At 42.1% G+C, this 24798-nt stretch overlaps 1 protein-coding gene across 12 annotated transcripts in view; it reads left to right on the top strand.

The window, feature by feature from the left end:
* nfixa (nuclear factor I/Xa) overlaps positions 1–24798 on the top strand; it is a 113077-nt gene that overhangs the window by 9454 nt on the left and 78825 nt on the right. The window contains exon 1 of one of the 12 annotated variants that reach the window (XM_074665365.1): positions 2857–3037. The exons of the other annotated variants lie outside the window; for them this stretch is intronic. Coding sequence (XP_074521466.1) covers positions 3011–3037 — 27 coding nt within the window. The 5' untranslated portion in view covers positions 2857–3010. Of the gene's footprint in view, positions 1–2856; positions 3038–24798 lie in introns of those variants that run through there. 12 annotated transcript variants of the gene reach the window in all.

The raw sequence follows: 24798 nt of genomic DNA, 5'->3' as shown, positions 1-24798 counted from the left end.
CGTGGAGTCTCTGTGATCCACAGTGTGTATGATATGCTTGTTAGCCATAACGGCCAGTCAGCCATTTCTCTCTGACTGCATATGCATTTGACTGGCGTGCTCCCTCCCAGAGCACACATAAACAGCTTACTCAAAAAATATTGACACTGCACGGCATAGTAAACGGCACAGTTACACACATTTTTCCGTGCACATATTTCCTGCCTTTTGAAAAGGCGGCCTCAACCACCTGTCTCACACATTTAGCATGCTAATGGCAGTATCAGTATGCTACATCACTTTCAATATTTAATGGCCTAGCCACAGGCGATGGTAAACAGTGAGTATATGGGCAGTGCCGTGTGTCAATGGGAAACCACGACATGCTAACTTTAGACAAGCCATATGGTTTTCTCGTGTGCTTTTTAATTGCAAACTCAGGAACCGCGAGGGCCCAGAGCGCTCGAGGGGCTTTTGTAGGTGCTGCACGGTCAGAGCGGACTGTTTGATCAGGGAGAGTTTGGACAGAAAACCTGAGCGTCTGTGTTTTTGTAAATCCTGCGGTTGCTATAGTTTGTTTGTTAGAGCCAAAGCGCCTGTGCTGAATACTGAGATGGTCGACTCGGCTCAGGCTGCAGCCAGAGACAAAGACGGAGTGAAAAGTCAGACTGACCAAAAGGACAGTGTGATTAAAATGGCAGAAAGAGAAGGAGCAGAAAAGAGATTATAAGATAGAGAAGGAGAAAACGGTCGCTAAGAAGAACCACGGAGAAATAGTAAAGAGAAGGAGAAAAAGGGAAAGTGAGGGAGCACACAAAGGCTTTGGGTTTTGGGCCCGTGCCGTGTTGGGGTGTGGTTTGGAAAGAGCAGAGACTATGGGAAAGGAATCGACTACACCTCAATATGCTTCACTTTTTTGCGCTTTTATTCACTCTTTTCCTCCTTTCTCTCAATCTAATTCTTTTTCTATAGCTGCTTGTGCCAGCAAATCTCTGACCGCAAGACATTTGTGGCCGTGTACGTAAATGTGTGTGTGCATGCATGGGTGTACATGCTGTACATTAGATGCATGTGTGTCTGTGGTGTGAGTGTCTAAGTATCCTACACAGGCTGAGGTCTCGTAAAGCTGCACGGCTTCATATCCCCCTGAAAAACTTGGCATAGGAGAGCTGGGGTGACTTCAACCCCCTGAAACCGCACCCATGCACGCACATACACACACTGAGACAGACGCACACACACATACAGAATTGTATTCACACACTTGCACACATGCATGCGGCAGGGGCTTATGTATAATTGCAGGCACTCTGCCTGCATATATGAGTTTGATTAGGCTGAGGAGCAGGGAGCGGGCGAGGATAAAGCCAAGCCTGATTAGAAACAGAGTGTATCACTTCCATACAATGGGAGGCACAATGAAACTGGTTTAAACCACTTTGTCCGAGTTCAGGTATCTTTTGTCTCCACACACAGATACAGTTCACTAGAATATGACCAGAATGAATCCTTTTTTTAGGCGGTAAATTCACAACTCACTGTGACAACTTTGGACTCACAGTTTCTTGAACTCATTCAACAAAGACCTCAGATATTTAAAGAATATTTCATCAATCCTCAAGTTAAAAGATCAACCTCGACTGTGGTGTAAACTTCAGATGATGGACTTCTTGTACCCATAATGCTCGGTTATAAAAAGAGGCTGACACAGCTGGACTCAGATCCAGCTGTGACACCTTGTGAAACAAATGGAAGACAAATATCTCTCCTCCACATCTGAGCCCATGTGTCCGCTGAGTCCAACACTTTGTCCGTCGCACACTTGTGACTTTACAAGAACAAAATGATCATGTTAACAAGAGCATGGGGCCTCTTCCACTCAAGACACTTGAATGAGTTTACTGTTTGCCGAGAGCTTCATGTCACCCCGCAGCCGACAGGCTGGCTCAGGGAAACAATCTCAGTTGTAAATATTTTGGTCACACGTAGTGTGTTCCTACATTTTGTTTGAGGGCGGAGGATGTGAAAGAAGGAAAGTTCAGCTTGTCCACCCCTGCAGTCAGTCACATCTGTAGCATGTGTAGTTATTGATTAGGCTTTTCAAGACTGTCTTTTACAACTGATATTTATTAAAAAGCCAAAAATATACACTTTATGAATGCCCCGGGGAGGTTTGTTTTTAATAGATTTTTATAATGAGGTTTCTTTGTGATATTAAATTCAAGCCACGAGACAATAAATAGTAGATCTTCAGTTTCACAAGTGGTTTACAATATTATAAACTCACCACAAAGATAAACTATCAGTGAGACATAAAGAGAACATTTTGTGTTGAATCAGATCTGTCTTTCTCTGTCATTTTTTGCCTTGTAAACTTGAGATGGAGTGAAAATATAAGTCAAAATTAATCACGATGAGTGTTTCAGAGAGGCAAAGGGATAAACTAGGGACTGGCATCCCCTCTCTAAACACTGAAGCCCTGATGTCAACTTAAGCCGCTTCTTGCCACAGGTACCTCTACCAATCCATGTCCAGATGTAAATACAGCAGAGATTTTGAAGATAGTCCGTGTCATTGTAATAAAAACAGCCCGGTAGGAACTAACGATGAGTTGACTGAACCCAGCACAGGGAACCACATGCGCTCTGTCAGCCTCTAACTGTACAGCAGGGATACTGTATCTCATGCGCTTCCTCTTTGAGCTTTCAGCGAAACACTGATTCGTCTTTTTCAAAGAATAAGTATTGAAAAAAAAATCGGTAACTATTTTAAGTGGAGTTAGAATCGCGTCGATCTGACAGAAAAGCGGGAAGGGAGAGAGAGAGGGAAGCGTCAGTGCGAAAGAGGGAGGCGGGGAGGGAGGGAGTGCGAGCAGAAAAACTTTCTCCTAAAGTTGGTGCGGAGCTTTCACTGTGAGTGAGGCGGGGTTACAGCCTGGACTGAGCCACAGCGGCTTTGCAATGCGGCACCGCAGCGAACCTCCATCCAACTTTATTATCAACTGCTCCAACTTTCATCTCTAGACACAGCCATGTACTCCCCTTACTGCTTGACACAGGTATGAATAAAACCTTTTTCATTCTTCTTCCTCGCTGCTTTTTTCCTGTGTAGTGCGCCGCCGGACTGCTTCTACTGTACGTGCAGTTACAGTATTGTGCTGCCCGCCGCTGCTTGTCATTTGTTGCGTTTTAAGGACCTTTTTTTCCAGCTCTGCTCTCTTTTCCCTGATAGTGTTTAACCTCCCTCTCCCTCTCCCCCTCTCTCGCGCTCTGTCTCCCCCTTTCTTTTCCGTGGCACTCCTCCAACGGGCTTTCTTGTGCGTCTCATTGCGCATGGTTTGGAGAGAAAATGGCGCTTCTCCCAAATCTATTTTATATAAAACGGAGGTTGGAGAAAGGGGAAGAAGGGCACGGTGCTCTGACAGTTGGCGATTAATTACAGCCACCCTGGGGTGGTAATCGTTCTCGCCGACAAATAGAGTTTTGGTTCGACTCTTTGGGTTGTGGCACAGTTTATTTTTTAAGGGGTTGACTTGCGGCTGTGACGGAGGTCTGCCGGGCTGCAGCCGTGGTCGGCGCTGGGGGCATTTCGGGTCACCGTGGACACATTTATAACTGTCTCGTCGTATTTATTTACACTACAGCATCCTCGTTTGAAATCAAAGTTTAGAGAAGCTTCCTGAAGGCGACCGGAGGGAAGGTGGTGGAGTGTTGTGTGCACAGCCCGAGGCTGCACAAAACATATCTGACCTTTCAAAAAGAAAACACAAGGAAATATTTTCCAAAGAGGCGTATAATTCATAATAATACACCTTTCCTAAATGAGAAATTTGAGGATGCTCTGACCGTAAAAAGAAAAACTCGCTTTGTCTTGTGCGTAATCCAAAAGCCGTGCAGGGTTATGCTTTAGTGCATAGTTTTAGTCTATAGAGGTGACAAACTTTTAAATTCTTGCATGAAAACGATTGCAAAAAAATATAAAAGTTATTTAATAAATTAAGTTTAAATGTTCAGATAGGTCTTATTTTTAAAGCTCAACAATCGAGTCAGTTCGAGCTTTCAGGCCTGTTCTACGGCACGCACTTGTAGCACGTATAAATTTAAACATTTTTATGAGCTCAAAGACTTCACTCACCTCTAGATAGGTTGACTTTTTAACTATTGAGCTATTTTATTGTAATATATATTATAAATACCCCCCAGTAATGATTTTAGTTCATACGTAAATACTACTTAACATGCTTTGACAGAGGTCAGGTATGCCACTAATTTCTTTGTTTTCTTTTTAAAAACCAGATATATTTTTTTGTACTGATAGTGTTTTGTGTCAGAAAACATACTTTTACTGGTTAATTTGAAAATAGTCATTAAAGACGGACTCGCAGCAGCAAAGGTCAAGTTATGTATGACCTTTTCGCCTTTTTTATGCAGCACGGCTCTTCTATGTTATTTTTCAGTTTTAAACTTTGGGCGCAGGGTTTGGGTCGCAGACATGAAGTGCAGTCAGTGCGGAGTTAACAGAGGAGAGCTGGACGCGCACCGAACTGCAGCTTCAGGCCGTGGCTGCTCCGTGTTTCCCTCCGCCGCTCGGCTTATCACAAACACCGAGCTCAAATCCTGCTTTATGGTTCACATTTTTATAACAAGGAAACTCTTCAGAGTGCGTGTTGAAATTTAAATTTTTTACTTTAGTATTTTTTAAGAGGCAAGGAGGTATTTTATATGAAGTTAAGTGAGGAGTTATCCTGCAGAAAACATTATCATCAGGGTCATGTAGTGTAATTTTTAAAGAATTTATTTCTTTTTGAAAATGACTTTGCATCATAAAGTGTTATCTGTTGAGCCCTTTGCATGTAGGTTAAAAGTCTTTTTTTTTAATTCTGTGTGGAGGTCACGGCCTGCCGCTTTCCTCTACCTGCACTCTCTGCTGCATTTTGTGTAGCATTAAAATTGTCTTATTTTTTTTTTAATCACATAATATCATATGCACAAGTCAGATACAATGTAGCAGAGATTATAACTTAAAAACAAGTGAGTGTGATTTGATGAGCTCTGTTGAAAACGTGCAGATCCTCCCTCAGCGTTATTCCAGGCCTTCAAACCAAACCTCTGTGTGTTTTCTCTGTATGTTTCACATACGAGAGAAGCGCTGCTGTGATTCAAAATTATAATTTATCACATCTTTTTTTGTGAAGCCAAAAGACACAGTGGCTGTAAAATATAAGCTGCATTTCATTTTTTGTTTCTTTGAAAAAAAAAAAAACCAAGAAAACAAACTCTAATCTCTCTGACCTCTCATCTGTGAGTTTGAAACAGTGTCGGATACATTTTTTCTCATCAAGAGTCCCTCTGATTTGCTCCGTAGAAATAAGTCCAAGCAGCCTCACTGCATATTTAGCACAGATAATTTTCCAAAGCCTAGTGCTATGAGGCAGAGGTCCGCATCGAGTTTCCTCTTTCTTTCCATTAATTAAAATTAATTGGCAGCAGATCCTCTTGCACGAGCGCCGCATGGACGCGTGCTGCCCATATGCGCAATACATATTGATCTGCTTAGACTGCAGCTCGCGCGTCTTCCCAGTTTTACTGATGGATATCAATCGACTATTAACGCCGTTTGCCTTCTCTCGTGTCTCATTGAGAACTCGTGTTTGCATTTAGTGGATGTGAAAATAGCAACAACAGTCCAAAAAACGCGCGTGTATCCTGCTGGAGGTGTAGGTGACACAGTTATAGAGGCAATTTAAACTTAACTGTAACCGCCTGTTTTAATGATTTGTGGTTTGATGATAAGGTTGTGTGTTGTTACTTAGCGCACATGCATGACTATAATAACGTGCACGTGCACTGCTTGTAGTCATACTTCTGTACTCCATTACGGCTCTGTTATTCGACCTCAGTCGTGTAAATAATTCACAAATCACAGAAAACATGCAAAACTCGTGTAAACAATCCACAATGTATAATTAATGCTGATAAAAGCTTTGCTGGAATGGTCTGGTAGGTGACGGATACGGTTCAGCCAAAAAAAAGTAGTGCACGTGCACTTGCCAAAACAGCCCCAGAGTTTTTCTGTTGTGTTTTTTTTTTACGGGCTACGTGGCATTGTTTCACGTTCTTGTTACGGAAGTGCATTTGCATAAAGTTTTAATGCGGTTTGAAGGTCGCGGAGGCGTCGTTAATTAAAACTTTTATGTGCTGCGTTTTTGAAATCAATTATTTCAGACTCCACTTATAAGTCCCGCTTATCCAAATGAGATGTGGGCTGCTAATATTCAGCGCGTCTCACAGACACTGCCAACTTTTCAAGCTTTGCTGCAAACCCTCTCTCCCTCTCTCTGCCTCTCCCTCTCTGTGAGATGGTTTAACTCTTTCCCTGCACAGTACAGACAAAAAATAATGAAAAAAAAGTTTTTGTTTGCACATCCGATTCTTGCTCATATAAGCGCTTCATGTCTGATTATTTGCAGTTCTAAAATGTTGTTAGATTTGCAGATCAGATGAGTGCTTGAAATTCACTCAGCCGTGCAGATTGGCTAAGCACTTGAAAGCCATACATACTGTAGTCATGCCATATAGCCATAGCAACAAGGAGGGAAAAGCAGTGGAGATTTGTTGTGGAGTATCTTTGGTGATGAAGATGAAGAAACTTGTCATCTCTAAGTGTGTGTTGTCTGTGGCAACATGTGTGCAGTTTCTGTAGAACATCAGATATATAGAGCACATCTTTCTTCAATTTAATATTTATTTAATATTTTTGACCCAGTAGGCATTCAAATAACCATCTTCCCATGAATAAGATTTAATTATTTTTTCAAAATTCAGATCCAGAGCCCACCAAGTTGTTTGTGTGTGGGAGGATGTGTGTGTGTGTCTTTACTTGTGCCTCGTTTTGGGCCGATGGTTCTCCTACGTCAGCTCTCGCTTCTGGTTTCATTGGGACCGGACGGTGAGCTGCTGTAAATTGAGGTGGGCCCGCATGATCTGGTAACACACAGAGCCTATTGGCATCACTTTGCACCAAACACACTCATGTGTGCACACACACACACAGACACACAGTAATCCTGCTGAAACAGAGCTAGTTGGTAGGCACTGCACAGGAAGGGTACAGAGAAAAGGTTTGCTGTAGTGGACGGTGGGCTGGGTAAAAGTGGCCGGCTGGCTGTGCCAGGACGACAGGCAGGCGGGCAGGCAGGCAGCTAGGCAGGCGAGCGGGCGGTGGGTTTTCAGCAGAACCCAGGGGTACATTGTGTTCCTTTTACTTATTCATCCTTTCTGCTGGAGGCAGACCAGGTCCACCTTATACACTGCTTGGCCCAGAACTAGAGCTGGTAGGCAGGGACGGAGGAAGGAGTGCAGGGAAGCGGGGAATGGCACATCAAGTTCATGTTAGTTAAGCAGTGAATAAATTCTGATTACAGGGAAAAAATAAATGTTCTTGATTTAATTTTAGAAATGTGTCTCCTCTTGAGGCTCCAGATCAGGGTAATCTAAAGTTCAAATATTTAAAATCTCACTTTTTGGGCTTTGTTAGTCAAGAGTAATGGGCGCACAAAGGAAATCTCAGCTCCATGACAGAGCCTGTTTGAGGCCCAGAGCAAAACCCTGAGGTAGCTTGCGGACAGTCCTGCCCTGCGCCTGTGTGTGTGTGTGTGTGTGTGTGTGTGTGTGTGTGTGTGTGTGTGTGTGTGTGTGTGAATTTGTCTTGGAGGTGAGTTAAATCCCGCACTGTGGTTTTCTGCTCATCCCTTATCTGTGCAGTCTTCCTGACTGCCCATAGAAAATGGATTTATCATGGTTTACTGAGGCAATTGGCACAGCAGGGTAATAGGTGTCTGTCCCCTGGATGAATGGGCATGTGTGTGTGTGTGTGTGTGTCCAGTGTGTGTGTGTGTGTGTGTGTCCGTGTGAATATGTGAATCCTGGTCTTCTGCCTCTTAGTGTGGATTAGGTTTAGGCTGATCTGTGGCCAGTGGAAGCAGGCAGCCCCTATAGCAGTCTTGTGTTGGTCTGTGATATAGTTGTGTTTACCAATCTATACGGCACACACACATACTTGTTCGCACACACACGTGAAATCAGACTGAGCACTCATGTATGTTAGAGACAGATAGACACACGCGTGTTGGAGTGAAATCATGTCTCTATCATGATGGCCTTTGCCAGCTTTTGTCATTAGAGCAGAAAGTACTCCAGAATTAAATCTATGCAATTATCCTGCAGAGCTTTTGTTACCGCAGCGCTAACTAGCCAATATAATTTTAGTTTTGGCAGAAGGCAAAAGCTAGGTGTGCAATATGAATGTGTGATTGACATCTTCATCTCCTCCCTGTGCTCGGCTGCTTTTCATTTTCTCAGCAGAAACAGAGGTGCAACAGCGAGCAGTTAGCAGTAGAAAGACTTGTTTGTTAGCAAAGTGATGATGATGATCAGACACTTAAAAACGTGAAGAACCCACAAGAGAAGCTTTTCACGCAGCTGCTTGGGACAGACTCCTCTTCACCTTCATTCTGCTCCTCCTCCACCTCCTCAATTAGCTCCCTTTAGAAGAGAAGTAACGGTTAGTGAGCGATCGGCATTGTTTGAGGATGAGCCTCAGTTGTTGTTGTTGTTGTTTGTCTCTCCGTCTCTCCTCTTTCTCCCTCTCTGTCTTTCTCCATCCCCCTCCTCTGTCGCCCGTTTCTTTTTGATTTTCTCAGAGGCTTTTTTTGTGGGGGTAACCCTGCTGAATGGGACAATGCAGCCTAGCGTGAAATTAAAGCTCTTAGTTAGTTTGGAGTTGCTCAAAAGAGGATTTTACACATGCATGCATTCATACACCCTCCCATACGCTATAGATATAGCTAATTAGAGGAAGTACACCCTATGTCGAGCATCAAGGGCCCAATTAAAAGAGTAGGGGAAACCTCGGTGTGTGAGATCTAGGCCAACTCAGCTCTGTGAATGCGTCTCTGTGCCGTGTGTGAGAACAGTATGTCTGCCTTCTTAATCCAGGCGGGAAAATATGGACAAGACTGATATGAGAAATGCACAAGTTTCATTAACATATGCACGTCACGTACCCGGTGAGTAAATCAAGAAAACAGTCGTATTGATCATCCTGACAGGCGAGCGTCTGATTCAAAACAGATTGGGCCTCTTTCACTGACTCGTCCAAGTCTCAGTTTGGATGAAGTCTCCAATGAAATGTCTGTCATGCATGCACATTAGAGTTTTTGTTGTTCATGTCAGAGGCATTTATTTATTTGACGTTTATTTGAGCATGGAGTCTGATCGCTGTTTTGGTTTGTCAGATAGGTTTGCATGGTACTAAAACCCACAAAGCATCAAAAGTTAAATAGTAGCTTTTTAAAATGAAAGCAAAAAGAAACTAGAAAATCACCTCTGCCAAGCATATTGAGATTGTCAAGCAACACTTTAGTCCTACTTTAATGTTATACTCCCTTTCAGCAGACTGTCTGCTACAACTTGGTGTTAGTTGCAGGTTTGTACGATATTTTGTTACCTGACAGTGTTGAAAATTATGATGACCCAGTACATATTTCATATTCCGGATTAGAGATGCACCAATAAAAATTTTTTGGCCGATACGATATCTGATATTAATATTGCTGTTATGGCTGATGACTGACATTTACCGATATCAATATTGGCAAAACAACAAAAAAAAAACAATCTGAGATGGTGTGTCGAGATAGTTTAGAGAGAAAGAGTGGCACGATCGTGAGAAAAGATGACCATGGAGAGGAGCAAAGGATGGAGCGCCTGAGATGAACACGATTAAAAAAAGTACATTTTGTCTGTTTTTTGGATCAAAAACAAGAAGAGAGATATAAAAGAAGAGTCCACTCTTCTGATGTAGTTTTGGTGTTTCCATAGACATAGAAAACAATATTATTTGGGTCTTGAAACTTTTACACATCGGCTGATACCGATATATTGTGCATACCTATTCCGGATCCTAGTATCCAGAGTATTGCCAGGATCTGGATCGTACAATCGTGACCTTGTCTTGTATTGTTTTGCAAAGCAATCAGACCATTTATCATGGGGTTATATACACATACGGTGAAAACGGCCCTATCTCGCAATGATAGGGAATCCTTAAGAAAAAACCTGGATCCAGACGGTGATCCGGATCACCTCCAAAATTTAATCACTTCTTCCTTATACCATTTTGAACATTTCCTGAAAATTTCATCAACATCCGTGTGTAACTTTTTGTGTTATGCTGTTCAAGACAAACAGACAAACTCTGAAAAACATAACCTCCTTATTGGAGGTAACAAATCATGATGAACATTTACTGCATCTTCTGAGTGGTCAACACACACACACACACACACACACACACACTGTAAATCTATCACTCCTAACTGTGCTGAATAACTACCTAAGGTCATTTATTTTTTGCTTGTGTAGTGTGTGTGTGTGTAGCAAAGGCAGACCAATATAGAGCAGCAGCAGCAGTCCACATGGCCTGGGGGAGTCATAGTTGAAATTTCCAGCAGACCAAACAAACGAACCTGATTCTTCACACAGAAACCATCAGTATTGTACAGAAACACACATAAACATGCACACACACTCTTCCTATTTCCTCAATGTAACCATGGCTCATAGAGGCCTGCAGTTGCAGCAAAGCAGCCAGTGAATCCAGTCAGTGAGTCAGACTTTGTGGAACAAAATGTGCTGCTCTCTGATCCTCTCTCTCTCTCTGTTTCTCTCTCCGTCTCTCTCTCCCATTGAGAGCTCTGGCAGCTCGCCAGCGGTGGAAAAATCTATAAGCCATTGCGTAATATACCATATCTTTACCTCGGTTGAACCCTGAGCAAGATCCACAGCTGTGTGAGCACACAAACAGAGAAATGAGTGTGTTCATGCCTCTGTGTGTGTGTGCATGTGATAGACAGTCAGACGGACAGAGGGGGAGAGTCACACTGAGTGGCCTCTTTGTGGCTAGTTTTCAGTGTGCTCCCTCATATAAACAGTATCACACCACTCTGATCAAACGCTGCTGACAGAATATTTTCCAGCGCAGACTGAGCGTGGCGTTCTGATCACTTTCTGCAGCGTGGAGCCAAGAGTAGAAGGAGCCGAGGCTGTGTAAAATTTATCTGTTTTCAAGGCGGCTGATGTTAAAAATGGAAATCAAATTAACTTCATGTTTTGCTTTAATGACACATAAACTCCATGGCAACGTGCAGTGAGCTTTGAGAGCCGGATGCATATAGTTTATATTCACTTCTGGAGTTACTTGTTAGCGTGCGTTTCTTAAGAAAGGAGTCGACTGCACAGGGCTGCAGGCTGCAGGGCCTTTTGATGTCAGCACACCTTCTTTTATTGCATTTTCATGAGATTCGTTTGTGCTTATACTGATTTTCTTTGAGAGCACCTGAAGCTTCTGCAGAAGCATTGAAAGCTTGATTGAGTTTAATCTGTTTCTCAAACTTTTCTCGTGTCTCGATGCTGCATCTTCTTTTTAATTGATCTTATCTTGATCTTGCTGGGCTGCACACATGCAGGAGGCTGAGCTGCAGCTTCAATGCTAAGCTGCTAACTGTGTGTGTATCCCTGTGTGATAATTTAATGACACTGTCTAATCCGTCCTCATCTTCACTAATATGATCCGCTCGCTGATATTGGCCATCCAAATATCACATGCTTGGACTGATTGGTTTTTGATGGCAGTGATTATTATTAAATGGTCTGTAATAACTACTGATAATCCCCATGTGCAGCCGGGCACCCTGGATTCAGTTGTTTGTTAATGCGCCACTGAAACCCAAAATACATGCAGATGTGTGTGTGGGGCAAAAACCACAAACACAGAGTGCTGCTGTTGTTCTAGTGCATGCTTAATTTTTACCAGCTTGCTTATAGATTTTTTTTTTATTATTCTGTGAAAGAGCAGCTTGCTTGTGTGCTGAAGTCATTTAGCTTCCCGCCTCCAGCAGCTCCACAGTGTAAAGGGTCAAACTGTGTCAGTGTGGTGAGGGTGGTTTAGGCCTGGGGTGGGTGGGGGTGACAGCTGGATGACGGAGGCAGCCTCAGCAGTTTGGATAAAGTTGTGTTGCAGAGGGATACAGCATCACTCTTCTCCTCATGTGTTGCATATGTATTTGTGTGTTTGTGTGTGGACATGTGCAAGACTGACTGCTGATATGTTTATGTTTATTGACTCAAAGAGACGGGCCGTGGCTGCGTACACAGCGGTGTACAGGTGGCAGGGGTCCAGGCTTTTTTTTTTTTTTTTTTGGAGGAGGGGGGGGGGCGTGTGTGTTTAAAGTACACACAGGCCTAATTATGCTGATTTAAGCATTCTTGCGGTCCTCCCTCTGGCTTGTGGTGAGTTAACTGGCACAGGAGCGTCCAGCAGTGAGAAGGAGAGAGTAGAGAGTGAGAGGAAAGATAAAGAAAGCAGACAGGACTGAGAGGTTGATAAAGAGATTGAAAAAGGATACAAAGGAGAGAAAGAAAAAAGGTAGTAACACACTGCGGAAAGAAACATCGTCCAAGACACCGAGGAAAAATACACACCGCCGTCAAACTTCCCTGCAGGTTTTTTCCCTCCTCGCTTTGGGGTTAAGCGTGCACCCGCTCTTTCGTATTTATTTTTATATTCAGATGTTATGGATTGCTCCGGGAAAAGGCCGTCCCCTTCCCAGCAAGAGGAATTAATACTGTTTGAATGTTCTCTCCAGAGTTGAAAAGGAGGGGGGTTTGCAATGGGAGGTTTATAAGTAAAAACCTGACCACTGCTAAATAAACACAAGAGGGATGATTAAAAAGTGACCCTTGTTTGTTGACTCTCTGCCTCTGCCTCTGGCCTGTGTGTGTGTGTGTGTGTGTGTGTGTGTGTGTGTGTGTGTGTGTGTGTGTGTGTGTGTGTGTGTGCGCGCACCTGTCTCCTGTTGCTTTAGGGCAACATGAAGAGTTAATCTAAATTTCACAGGCAGATTTACAGTTATGTTTGATGAATCTGACTCGACAGGTTTGAATATTTATACTCATGCATGTACCTACACATGCATAAGTGTGTTTCCGTGTCCCTCTGGTATTTTTCAAACAGAAACAACTGAAGTTTTACATTTAAATTTAGTTTTTTGGCGTCGTGTTGGAATCAGAATCAGCTTTGAATATGGAGACGTATGAGGAACCAGAATCTGGTTTTACACCACCACCAATGTGCAGACACAAAGCAAACTAACAATCAAAACTAGAACAACAAGCAGTTTGATTATTAAAACCACCTACAGATACAGATTTTTGTAATAGAAAGTCTTGTGAAACTCACAGTGGGATAAAAGTGAAATACTGAAGAGAACACATCGTGTTGAAATAATTATTGAAAAAATATGTTGTTTTAATAGTTGTCGAATGGTTATTTTAGTTGTGACTTATTGATAAATTTCAGTTGTTAATCATTATTTCCTCACAGTTTTGTTTATGATTAAAACTCTATTGTTTTGCATTGTAAAACAGTTTTATGTCCATTTTAACAATCTGATTTTGGAATCAAATGACTTTAAAATTAAATGTTTATAAAGACAATACATTGCTACACCATTGTGGTCTGACACCACAACTCCACAATGCTTATTCTGTAAAATACAGTGTTAATGCATTATTTTTTAAAGGATAAAAGTATAACACAAGAAAATTGCAGGACTTCATGTACAAAATGTCCAATTTATGTTAGTTTGGTATCAAGATCAGTGAAGTAATTACCTGCATTAGATGAAACATTCAACAGTCGTCTCTGAAAGTGAATAAAAGGTAGAAACTCTCAAACTAAAGCTATATACTTCAGTCTATCTGCTTTTTAATTGCTAAATACTGTTAGCTACAAAGGTAAGGGAGTCATTGACAATGATAAAGCATGTAGTAAAGTCAGTGCAAAGAAGTACCTGAACAAAATAAAAGTTTAAAAGAACTGTTTTCCACATTTTCCAAAAGCTACTAAAAATGACTGATACTAAAACCCCATATATTTCAAAATTCTTATAAATGACATGGCTAGAAGGTTGTTTCCTTACATTTGTGTTGTTTTCAATAACACACTGATGTCCAGTGATTCCTTGTTAAAGCAGCACTTCTCAGGAGTTCCAGTTTGTTCGCTTTCAAACAGTAAGAGATAACCCAAACTGAGAGTGTCCCTTCAATCTGACCCCCAAAATTGTGCATCTTCAGCTTAAGCAATGTAGTTGCCCGCTGATGTCAGTGTGATAAGCTGCACCTGTATGCTCAGCTCTTATGAGAACTCAAAGTACCTCGGTCATATTTTATTCTGTTTGACACATTAAGGACATTACTCCTGTGTATCACTGAGCTGTCGGAGTTTTTGAAAAGGAAATCTGCCATTAAGGCACACTGGTGGCATTGTTTCCCGTCACCGCAGCACCAGGAAACACTGCAGCTGTGTAACTACAGTGCGCCAAAAGGGACAAAATAGCAATTAAATGCATTTAGAAGAAACAAGTTAATTGAATCAATGTAGGTCTTAGTCTGTGTGTTAGACCTTTCCTGAGCAGAGAGGAGGTGAATGATGTCGGCTGCTGTGTATTCTAGCTGCCTTCCATGCAGGTGATAAAATCCTAGAGAGGCAGGCCGCTGGGTTCATCCTGTGCTCAATATGAAAGAGGATCAACCAACACCAAGTGTGCTTTCTGAAGTATGCTCCCACTTTCCTGACACTTCATCTTTTCTCTCTGTCTCATTCCCAAATCCTCCCTCTTTTTGTGTTTACTTATCTTTGTCTGCTTTCCTCCATCTCCCCCCTTCAGCTCCCCCTCCTCTCTCTCATTAAGTCTTTTACTCCAACAGTCTCTTACTTCATTTTACCTTATTCTTTCCAGCCCCTCTCTGCTGCTTCTCTTTTTCATTCCCTCAGGAAGAGCCACAGTCTTATCTGGGATATGTTGGATTTGGTGAGCTTAAAAGCCACTTTACTAACTCCCTGTCTGCCTCTCCTGAGAAGAGCGCAGGCTATCTTAAACAGTTTCACCGTTTGCCAGGCTTTGTCTGCAGGAATGCTGCTCATCTGAGCGACTTTTCACTCCCTATCGCCTGTTAATGCTAATCCTCTACCTGAATCCCCTCCTTCTCCTTTCTCTCTCCTCTCCTTCTGTTCCCCTCTGACTAAAATGTTTGATACACATATTGGGTTTCTTTGCTGATGTGAAGGAATGCTAATGTATCATAACCATATTACAGTACTTAGAGGAAGCAAACTGTGCCAAGTGCTATCTGGAATCAAATCTCTGCACAAGAGCCGTTTTCTTCCCCCCCCTCAGATTGAAAAATGGTGTTCCCATTTTCATTTTTCCTCACTGGAAATATACAAAAAGCTGAAAGCCTGTCTAAAATTTGATGAAACAATGGCATTGTTGTATTCAATAATGTAATTTCTCCAGAAACTGGAAAGCTAGCCTAAATAAAGATGAGGCCAAATCCTATTTTGCATCTGATTTTTATGAGCAGTCTGTGCGCCCACTATATTTGCCTGAATGTACTTGTTGGAAACACAATCTGAAGAGATTATTTATGCTTTTTGTGGGCTTGTGAAAACATTTTTCACGTGCATCTCTACAGAAACCTTTCTTATTAGAGATTAGGGCAAAAATGTAGATGAGTGTAGAAGTAAAAACTTTTTTTATTTTGGTTGGAGTCTTTTTAAAGAGAGTAACAAACGGTGAGTGTAAATCCAGGAGCAATCCTGACAGGATATGACTGGACCAGGGCAGGCCTCTTCTGGCATGTGGCAGGCGAACTCGAGAGAGGGATTTGCTCGTTTTATTATTAGGGCCTGTGTGTGTTGTTGATGGAGCCGCTCCATCCATGTTGATTCACAGAGAGACAGCGGTGACGGCCACACTGAGCTGGGGCGTCAGGCCTGGCTGATGACTGCAGCTCCCTAAAAACGGCACGGCAAAGGCAAGCCCTACATGCTGAGTGTGTGTGTATGTGTGTTTGTGCATGTGCATTCATGCAAATGTGTGGCCATACTGCATTTGTGTGTCTCCACTGTGTGTGTGTGTGTGTGTTTCAGTCCTGACAGCCAAGAAGCCTCAGCAGCATCTGACGTGGCAGCTCTTTGCTGCTTTCGGTCCAGCTCTCTCCTCCTGGCTCACTTTTCTGTGATACTATCTTTTCATACAATCGCATGTTTATAAATGGAGACTGACTGCTGTTTCATACAGAACCAGTTTCCCTGAGAATCGATAAACACTGCACTATTTACTGAAAAATAACATGGCACAAGAAGAACATTTACGGCAGTGAAGAAATGCAGTTTCTTTTCTTTCAACATGAAAACAGTAAATCTGAGCGGGATACTGAGTAAAAGGGGGAAAAAAACTGGCAGGACTCAATCTGAGGCCAGTTAGGGCATATTTTGTTACACGTACGCAGTATTTCACTTACATGCAATACCATTTCTCAGAAAGTAGAAAGGGATTTTAAGGTAACCAAGAGACAATAAGAAGTATTGTAAGAACCAGATGCAGATATTGTCTCTCATTACTAATAATGCGTTCCTATGTTTTCTGATAATTTAAAATGTTAAATGTGAACCAGATGCAACACTTTACAGAATTTTTCCTGCTCAGGCGCTTCAACCAGTGAGCGTTTTCCCTCGTGTTCCCTCATGTGTTTGTGATGTGCCATTTACTTCAGGGTGGGTTTTATGTCCCCTCAGAGAATATGTACTTAAGGCCGTCTGCCTGTGGTGCTGCGGTGCCTCTGAGGTCTGCACAAGGTGGTAGTTTAGGCAAGGAAAGCTAGCGAGCGTGGTCACAGAGGAGATAACTGCACTCACACTCACCCAGAGGCGCCCGTCTACACCGTGCGTCTGTGTGTCCTCCCCTGACTTTGGTGGATCCTCTTTAAATAAAGAAAGCGCTGGTTTCAGAGGATAAAACCTTCAAGATGATTTATCTGTTGTTGTGTGAATGAATGTGTCCTCATGCTATCATGTGTGGCTGTGAAGACCCCTTGTTTCTGGCCCTGCATGTGTCTGTGTGTTTCTTCCGGCCCCGGCATGGCGCTGGCCCTGCAGGGACTGCCACTCAAAATGGATAGCGCGACCTTTAACCCTCGCACTGCCACCTCGGAGTCATGCATAACTCGCTGCCATATCAAGAGCCCGTCTCCCTTTAACCCAAACGCCGTCATGCGTAGCAGAGATTAAGGCCTCGGCTCTCAGGAAGCCATTTGGAACAGACACCTTTTAACCCTAATGGGATCAGGGTGAAGCCACTTGGAGCAGCCACCCGCTCTTACCCCTAACACCACCCAGCTCTGTGCAGACAAGGCAGAGTGCACAGGCAAAGGCCCAGCTCATATCATGCCACAGGGAGCGGGCAACGTTTAACCCTTGCAGCGCCAGCTCAGCACAGGCAGAACTCCAGCTCACATGATAAGCAGAATTAAACCCACAAGCCTCTGCGTTCCTGATAGGAGGGGGCACTGATGCAGAATAGGGAGGGTAATGTAACAGCGCAGGTTTCCCATCTGCAGAGAAGGCATGCCACAAACATTTGCAGAGTTCTGATTGGAAATGATAAAATGTGGTCACTAGGCTGAGAAGTTTAATTATTGGGAAGTCTCTTTTGATTTGTTGGGCATTCAGGAGGTCACAGATCTCACTTTCAAACTCAAAATGACTTTCAAATGTGAAAATATGAGGATGTAGAGTTATGACATCAACGCATTTCGAAAGGGATTTATAGAAAAACTGTTGTAGAGTTTCATCCCATGATTAATAAATTTTGGAGTCAGTGTGCTTACAGATTAACAAACTGGCGCCCGTTGAAGCAAGCGAAAATGGCCCTGCACATGTGCAAACCGCTGCAGCTTTAATCACTTTCTCTTCAGTCAGGGAAGTTTTGCTGCTAACGCCCTGTTCTACAATCAAGGAAGCAATTCATCACGTAAAAATAAGAAATAAACTCCCAATGAGGGTGCCAGTTGGTTTCCAAAGTATGCGTAAAAATTCACAACACTAACAAATGATGAAACGGATGTATGAAGTGTCAGATAAAGTGAAATTAGAATTTATAGAGATACTTTCCCTTTAAGGGAAGTTCCAGAGCATGAGTTGCAGCATGAGTGGCTGTGAGTGTGTGTGTCTGTGTGTGTGTGTGTGTGAGGGTAAAGGGAGTTTCTGCACTTGCTTGTCTGGCAGTGGCAGAGGAATGAGTGAACAAGTTTGAGGCAAGCTGTTTCAGAAAGAGGCAGCGCGGGAGAGGAGGAGAGGAGTGGGAGTTCCACAGTGAAAGGAGAGATGCTGGAGGACAGGAGGAGCGCAGGTGACCGGTAGAAGTTCGCAGGTGAAGCAGCAAAAATCAGAAGGGAGGGAAGTTTGAAGGAGAGGTGGAAGAAATAAACGAGGGATTGGGGACTGGAGGAGTAAGTGATGGTGGTAGAGGAAGTGTTGGGGGGGCACAGAACCAGTCTGTGAGTTGGGCTAGTGGTGAAGCATTTGCATAAAGGGTGAGGGCACTCTGCCCGGCTTTGGGGAGAGGTTGGCACCTCGCCTTGCCGACTGGCAGAACGAGGACCAGGGAGGAATAAAAGAATGAGGGGGGTGTGGGGGGGCAAAAGAGTGAGAGAAAGTCTCTCAATAGTGCATCCCTTGTGTGAGGAGAAGCAGGCCTTGGCTGCTGCAGGAGCACGGAGGGCATGGAGGAGTGGTGAAGGGAGGGATATCGGGTTTCATTATCTGCTTGATTCCTGCTCTATTTGCTAACCAGGAGGTTCAAAGCCTCATGTGCAGCTGCAGCAGGCAGGGCCGGGGAGCCGCTGTGCGCCGCCGGCATGTGCCGACTGGAACCCTGAAGGTGTGTGCAGCGGGCGCTTTGATTAGGAGTGAGACAGAAAGTGTGAAACCAATGCCCCCCTGGCCTGGAGAGTTTGAAGTAGAAAGCTGCCACACTCTGCCATCTCCCCTCACTCACACTCACACTCTCCAAGTATCACCCTGCCTACTTGACCTTATCAGAAATGGCCGCCCTTGTCAAGGGGAAAAGCTGCACCACTCTCACTCTAACTACAAAATTTCATTCAGCAACAGCGTGTATGTGTATGTGGGTTTCTGCAAGTGTGTTTGCCATGGCAATGCCACAGAAACTGGAGTAATGTAAACACACATAGGGAACAAATGCATTGGTCTATATGCATTCACTGTGTGTATGTAATCCTATACAGCTCCATCTAGCTGCAGCCACATGTTGAAGTGGTTTGATTAAATCACTGTTTGTGCCAGTCCTAGAAATTCAGTTTGAAATCTATAATTCTACCCAGTTTTATTTACACCAGGATAACATCATCCCGTAAGAGAAACATTCGCTCAAATTGACGGCGCTGTTATCAAGATGAAGATGCAGTAATGCTTTGTAAGGAGTATAATGTTTCACACGGCTTTCTTTGCAGATCTGTACAATACTTTCTGGCACGTGGAGTCTGTAAGTTTTAAATTCTGTTTAACATTCTGATGCACAAAAAAAATCAAGCTGGAGTCAGTTATCGTGCATAGATTAAATTAGAAATATATTCCTCTCTTGTAAGATTATGTTTAAAATTTAGCATTAGCAGATTACATTTATTCTGTTTTTAGGATCAACAAAAAAAAATAGAGATACCCTGATAGATTATTTTAAATACTTAAAAAAATCTTTAAGAAGACCTTGAGCTTATCTGTAATACTCTTACATTTGAGTGAGACACAGTCACTGCGCACACAAAACCCTCAGTAAATGTCAAAGCATATTTGAGACTCAGATTCTCCCGGTCTGCAGCCATGTCAGAAGCCCCAGCTCAGCTATCAGTTCTTGTGTCTCTGGAGCTGTTTAAAGTTCGCTCACTCTGTCTTTCCCTCTCAGCCCCATGCCACAAATGGCTTCCAGACTTTCACACGTAGTTATGCTTCAGTGTGTAAACAGCCGTAATTACAAACGATGCACAGACACACTTTTAACATCAATCTGTGCCGATGGGAGGAAGCGGGCATAAAGAGGGGAAGTTTTTCTTTTCTCTTTTTTTCTCTGCGAGTAGAATGGATGAAAAGGTGTTTGAGCTGGATGGAAACGGAAGGACTGGCAGGGATGAAGTGAAGGAGGAAATTTTGAAGAAGAATAATGCGGGGCTTTGTGGGAGTGTATGTGTGTGGGCTTCAATTAATGAATGAAAGAGGAAGGAAAAGGGGACTTTTTCTGTAATTCATGAGTTTCAAAGGAAAATGTGGTTTATGTTAGATTGTTTGTTATTATTTTGTATCTCTGAACCTTGTAAGGTGACTAACTTTGTCAGGCCTGTATGCATCATGTAAAGTAAACTGATTGTTAAATTTATCGCAAACATAAACCTCTTCATTTTACCTTTGTTTCATTTAGACAGAGTAAAGAAAAACAGTACTACAATTAAGTTAAACCTTATATTCTTTAAAATTGTCTGCAGTAACTTTGTTCTGTCATTCCCATTGGAAACCACACACATTCACTACACACACACACACACACACACACACACACACACACACACACACACACACAGAAAAATATTTCAGATCTCATTCGGTCCTCCTCTTACTTCACCACAGTACTTTCCAAAATGTAATTTTACCGCCTAGATGTCAAACTAGAATTTCAGTTTTGACCTGTTATAACATGCTGTAACTCATTAGCTGTGTGTGTACGTGTGTGTGCATAGAAGTGTGTGTGTGTTTTCTTTATTTTACAGGTGTGTTTTCTACAGCAATAATATATTTTTCTTTTTTTGTAACACAAATTATTTTCAAATTCTCAAACACAATGAAAAAACAATTACAACCAGCATTACCTTTATTTTAAGAAAACTGAAAACTGAAAATATTCTACCACAACTTCTGGTTTCATATTTTCCTGAAAAATCCTTCAATAAATGTAAAGTAAATATTGTACATTTTAATGAGGATAAGTTAATCTGAAAAATAAAAACTTTAATCAAATTTGTGTAAAAAAAAATGAAATTTTTAAATTGAAAAACTGCACCCTCTTCTTTTTGAAGTGTTTTAAATAAAAAAAAAATAAGGTTCTCTAATGTATTGTAGAAATTGCAAATATGTTGCTAAATGTAATAAAATTCTCTTAGAAATATCTCATTTTAAGACAAATTTATATGAAAGTGATTATTAGGAGATTTAGATTTTGTAGTTATTTTTATATATATTCATTGATAAATTGTAAAGGGTGTATGAATGTAATTTAAAGAAGAGGTTTTAGAGGACTATTTGAGCTTAAGGCTGCACTTAATCTGTATTTACTTTGTTTGATTTATAACCTAATTCACTCAGACTAAAAAAAAATATTTGGTCTCCACTTTAACCATCAATTTCACACACAAAAAAGCAGAAAGGAAATGATCTACTTGCACTGCAATCCAAAGAGCTAGAAATCCTCGCTTGTGCATCAGAGTTGTAACAGCCTGGATGCCCGCTGACCACCTCACCGTGCAGGATGCGGCGTTAAAGAACTGATGTACCTGATCTCTCCTCCCACACCTCCTCTGCAGGTGTCAGCCCTTTGGGATTTATTTGTAAACCAAACATTTATCTCAGGTAGGCTAATTGCTTTCAGAGCTGTTGACAACACAGTCGGAAGTGGGCGCAAATTACGCTGGTTAAAATCATTTGTATGCAAATATTGCCACAAGAAAGGTTTAAATTGGCTCGTCCTTTTTTTATATATTTGCATGAAGGTGTTACAAGACTCCCGTTGAACAGGCTTTTGTGATAACCAGCTGTGAAGCTGCATTAACGCTATTGTGGGATAAATTTATTTACTCTTACTCATGTTTGCTTTCATTTGAATCTTTATCAGACACAACCTAATTTATATTAGCGCTAGCATTAACACATTAACGCCCGCTTTGAAATTCTTAACGATTTTTTCATATTTATTTTGAGCCTCTTCGTGTGTCGTAGGCCGCACGAGACTGACGCAGTGAGGAGACGGTTTGTAAAGGTTGAGCTGAACTTTCTGTAAAAATTAAGGAGAAATTAGTGAAAGTGGGTACGTTATGGATATTTTTGGCACGAAGAGCACATTAGAAGTCAAGAATAAGTAAATTGGCGTATTTAAGTGAACGCAAAATTCTTATATTAACTTAATTACTGAAGGTTTGCTCAGAAGCCCGTGCGTCAACGTGAACAGACAAAGGGAGACAGCAGATGTGGCCAAAACTTATTAAAACGGAAGCTTCTGCAATGAATCTCCTGTTCAGGTTCATTTTTTTTACTTTAGTTGTTGTAATTATTTTATTTATTTTGTTTAATTGTTGCTGAGATAAACGCCACAGGCCGTTTCAGGTCAGGAGGAGAGGCAGTAAAGAGGAGGACCTCAAACAACTGCATTAAAAGACTTATTTCACTTTATCAACCTGCTGTAAAACAAATGCTCATGACATATCTTTAAACAAGGTGTTAAAGCTAAATTCTGTGCCAGTTTACATTAATTTTTTTTGGCTTTTAGTACTTTTAAAGTAATTTTACAGCTGTGGGTTCATTCAAGAGTTTAACTTCTAAATACATAAAATAATTGTAGAAAAATTTCAAGAGGGACAATTCTCCTGCAATTTTCTTTGATACCCCTTTCCATTTTTTTGTAAAAAAAAAAAAAAAAAAAGTTTTTAAAGGTTTTTCTTTATTATATGTCTGCGAGAGTTGCTGTTCTGAGATTGGCCTTGTCAATAAAACCTAAAGCGTTTTGTATTTCTCTCCGTCTTTCAAATTTTTTTTTCTGCCAGGGAGGGCAGGAGGGGAGATTGTCTTGTTGCCCAGCCTGGTGAACAAAGGTCGCCATTTTCTGATAGACAGAGCATGGCATGCAGAGATAAGATGAGCTCTTGCTGAAATTATTGCAGAGCGGACAACTAAAGAGTTCAGCAGTGGAGGCCCAAAAATAAAAATGCCACCCTTCGTTCTGCCCTAAAGAACTCTGGGCAAACAGGAGAAATCCTCTTTAATGAGCCGAGGGAAATGTGGGTTTGTAAATGTCACAAAAGAAAAAAACTTGACACATTATATAGTACGGTGCCACGCAGGCTCTTTTTTGGCCAACATCATAAAAGGTATGTACAGACCTCAAAGCCTGTGTTATGCTGGAGTGTATAATTTTGTGTTCGGTCCAATTTATGGTTCTAATAGTATTGGCCACGGACTAAGAAAGTGATTTAAAAGGGGGATTTTATTATAAAGGATTACATGTTTCATACAAATAGTATTTGCTTAATAATGTGGATTAATTTGTGGTCTCATAATAGGTTCTGTCTTTCATCCTCTTTTTTGTTATATGAAGAGGAAAAATGCATAATACTCCTGTAATAATGGCTCCAGCTGAAATTACAGAGGAAAATGTGTGACTGGTTTGAATGGACAAAGGAGGGGTTTGGATTTCCCTGATAGTAATCTTGCTTATTTTCATTTTGCCTGTCTGTAACGGCATGATGGTATTACAGGAAGTGACAGTTTTATTTGGCACATTTCACTCCGTTTCTTTGTCTGCATCCCATTCATCAAAAAGTCTAGATCCCTTCAGTCTTTTCAAATAAGTGACAAACACACCTCCGTTATTATACTTCAAAAACAAAAACAAACACACACATCCTCTTTAATCCCATCCCCTTTTGCTCATTTTGCCCAAATTTTTTTCTGCCATCTTCCTCATTCCCACATTTTTCACGTGTTCAGCGTGGTTGTGTGAGGCAGGCGTATGTTAGCATGAACGGTCGCCGATCGGCCCAGCTTGGCCTGGTCCAGATGGGGTCTAGCCCCCCCCCCCTTCTGCCTAGCATTAACAGTGATGAGCCAGTCCGGCAGCCAGATAGTCAGCTAGCTACCCACCCTGGATAGCCAACCAGTCATTCACAAAGCCAGTCATGTAGCCTTTCAGCCAACCTAACAGCCAGCCTGCCAGTCAGTCAGTGGAGCAGCCAGTCATCCAGGCTGCAACTCCTCTATTAGACGCTGACAGAGGGAGCAGGCCAGGCTAAATCTGACCGTCCTGGGAGCCAACCAGAGGACTCTGGCCTTTGTAGGGCGTTCATACAGACAGCCTGTCCTGTTGCACAGCAGGGGGCTTCAATCCACAATCAAATGGCCGGGCCCTCAACTTTGCCACATGACAAGTTAGCTTTTTGTTTCTGCCTGCTGCAGAGATTCCAGTTTTGCCTATGTGTGTTTAACTCCTGTGAGCTCCGGTGAACTAATTCATGTGTTATACATGAAAACGTGTTGACTCTGTGAAAATGTCTTTCATATTCAATGTGCTTGTGATGCTGTGAGAAGTCGGTATGTATTTCATGCAGAGTATTTTTGAATTGACCATCAGTGAGAGACTTTGCCTCTCAAGTGGTTCTCCCGTGGTGCACTGGGCACAGCTTGTTCCTCGAGGTCATGTGGGTCAGCCAATGAGGATGAGACAACACACTTGCCAGGGCAGCTATGGAGCCCTGCGCGCGCTCACTTTCTGCTGCCCAATCCCAATCATGTGTCATTGTGTACTTCATAATGCAGAAAATATGAGCAATTTACTGGCCGCAGTAGGAAACAATTACTTTTTCGGCATTAGCAATAACACAGTATCTGAATCTGACAGCACTAGACGGATGAATAACGGAGAAGCAGTATAGCTTATTTAGAAAAAAATGAAAATACCCTCTTCCTTTAGTTGAGTACAGTTTGAGCTCCTTACGTGAACTCGTCATCATCACTCTTCACTGATTGCTGTCCATCACAGTTAAAAAAACTTTTAATGTGTTTGTGTCGATGCTGTCAAAGCTC

The sequence above is a fragment of the Halichoeres trimaculatus genome, unplaced genomic scaffold, assembly GCF_033239565.1.
Source record: "Halichoeres trimaculatus isolate MK-OKI-2021-1 unplaced genomic scaffold, fHalTri1.1 fHalTri1_scaffold_2, whole genome shotgun sequence".
NCBI lineage: Eukaryota > Metazoa > Chordata > Actinopteri > Labriformes > Labridae > Halichoeres > Halichoeres trimaculatus.
The sequence above is the reverse complement of the archived record's forward strand: the minus strand, read 5'-3'. Positions and strand labels throughout refer to the sequence as shown.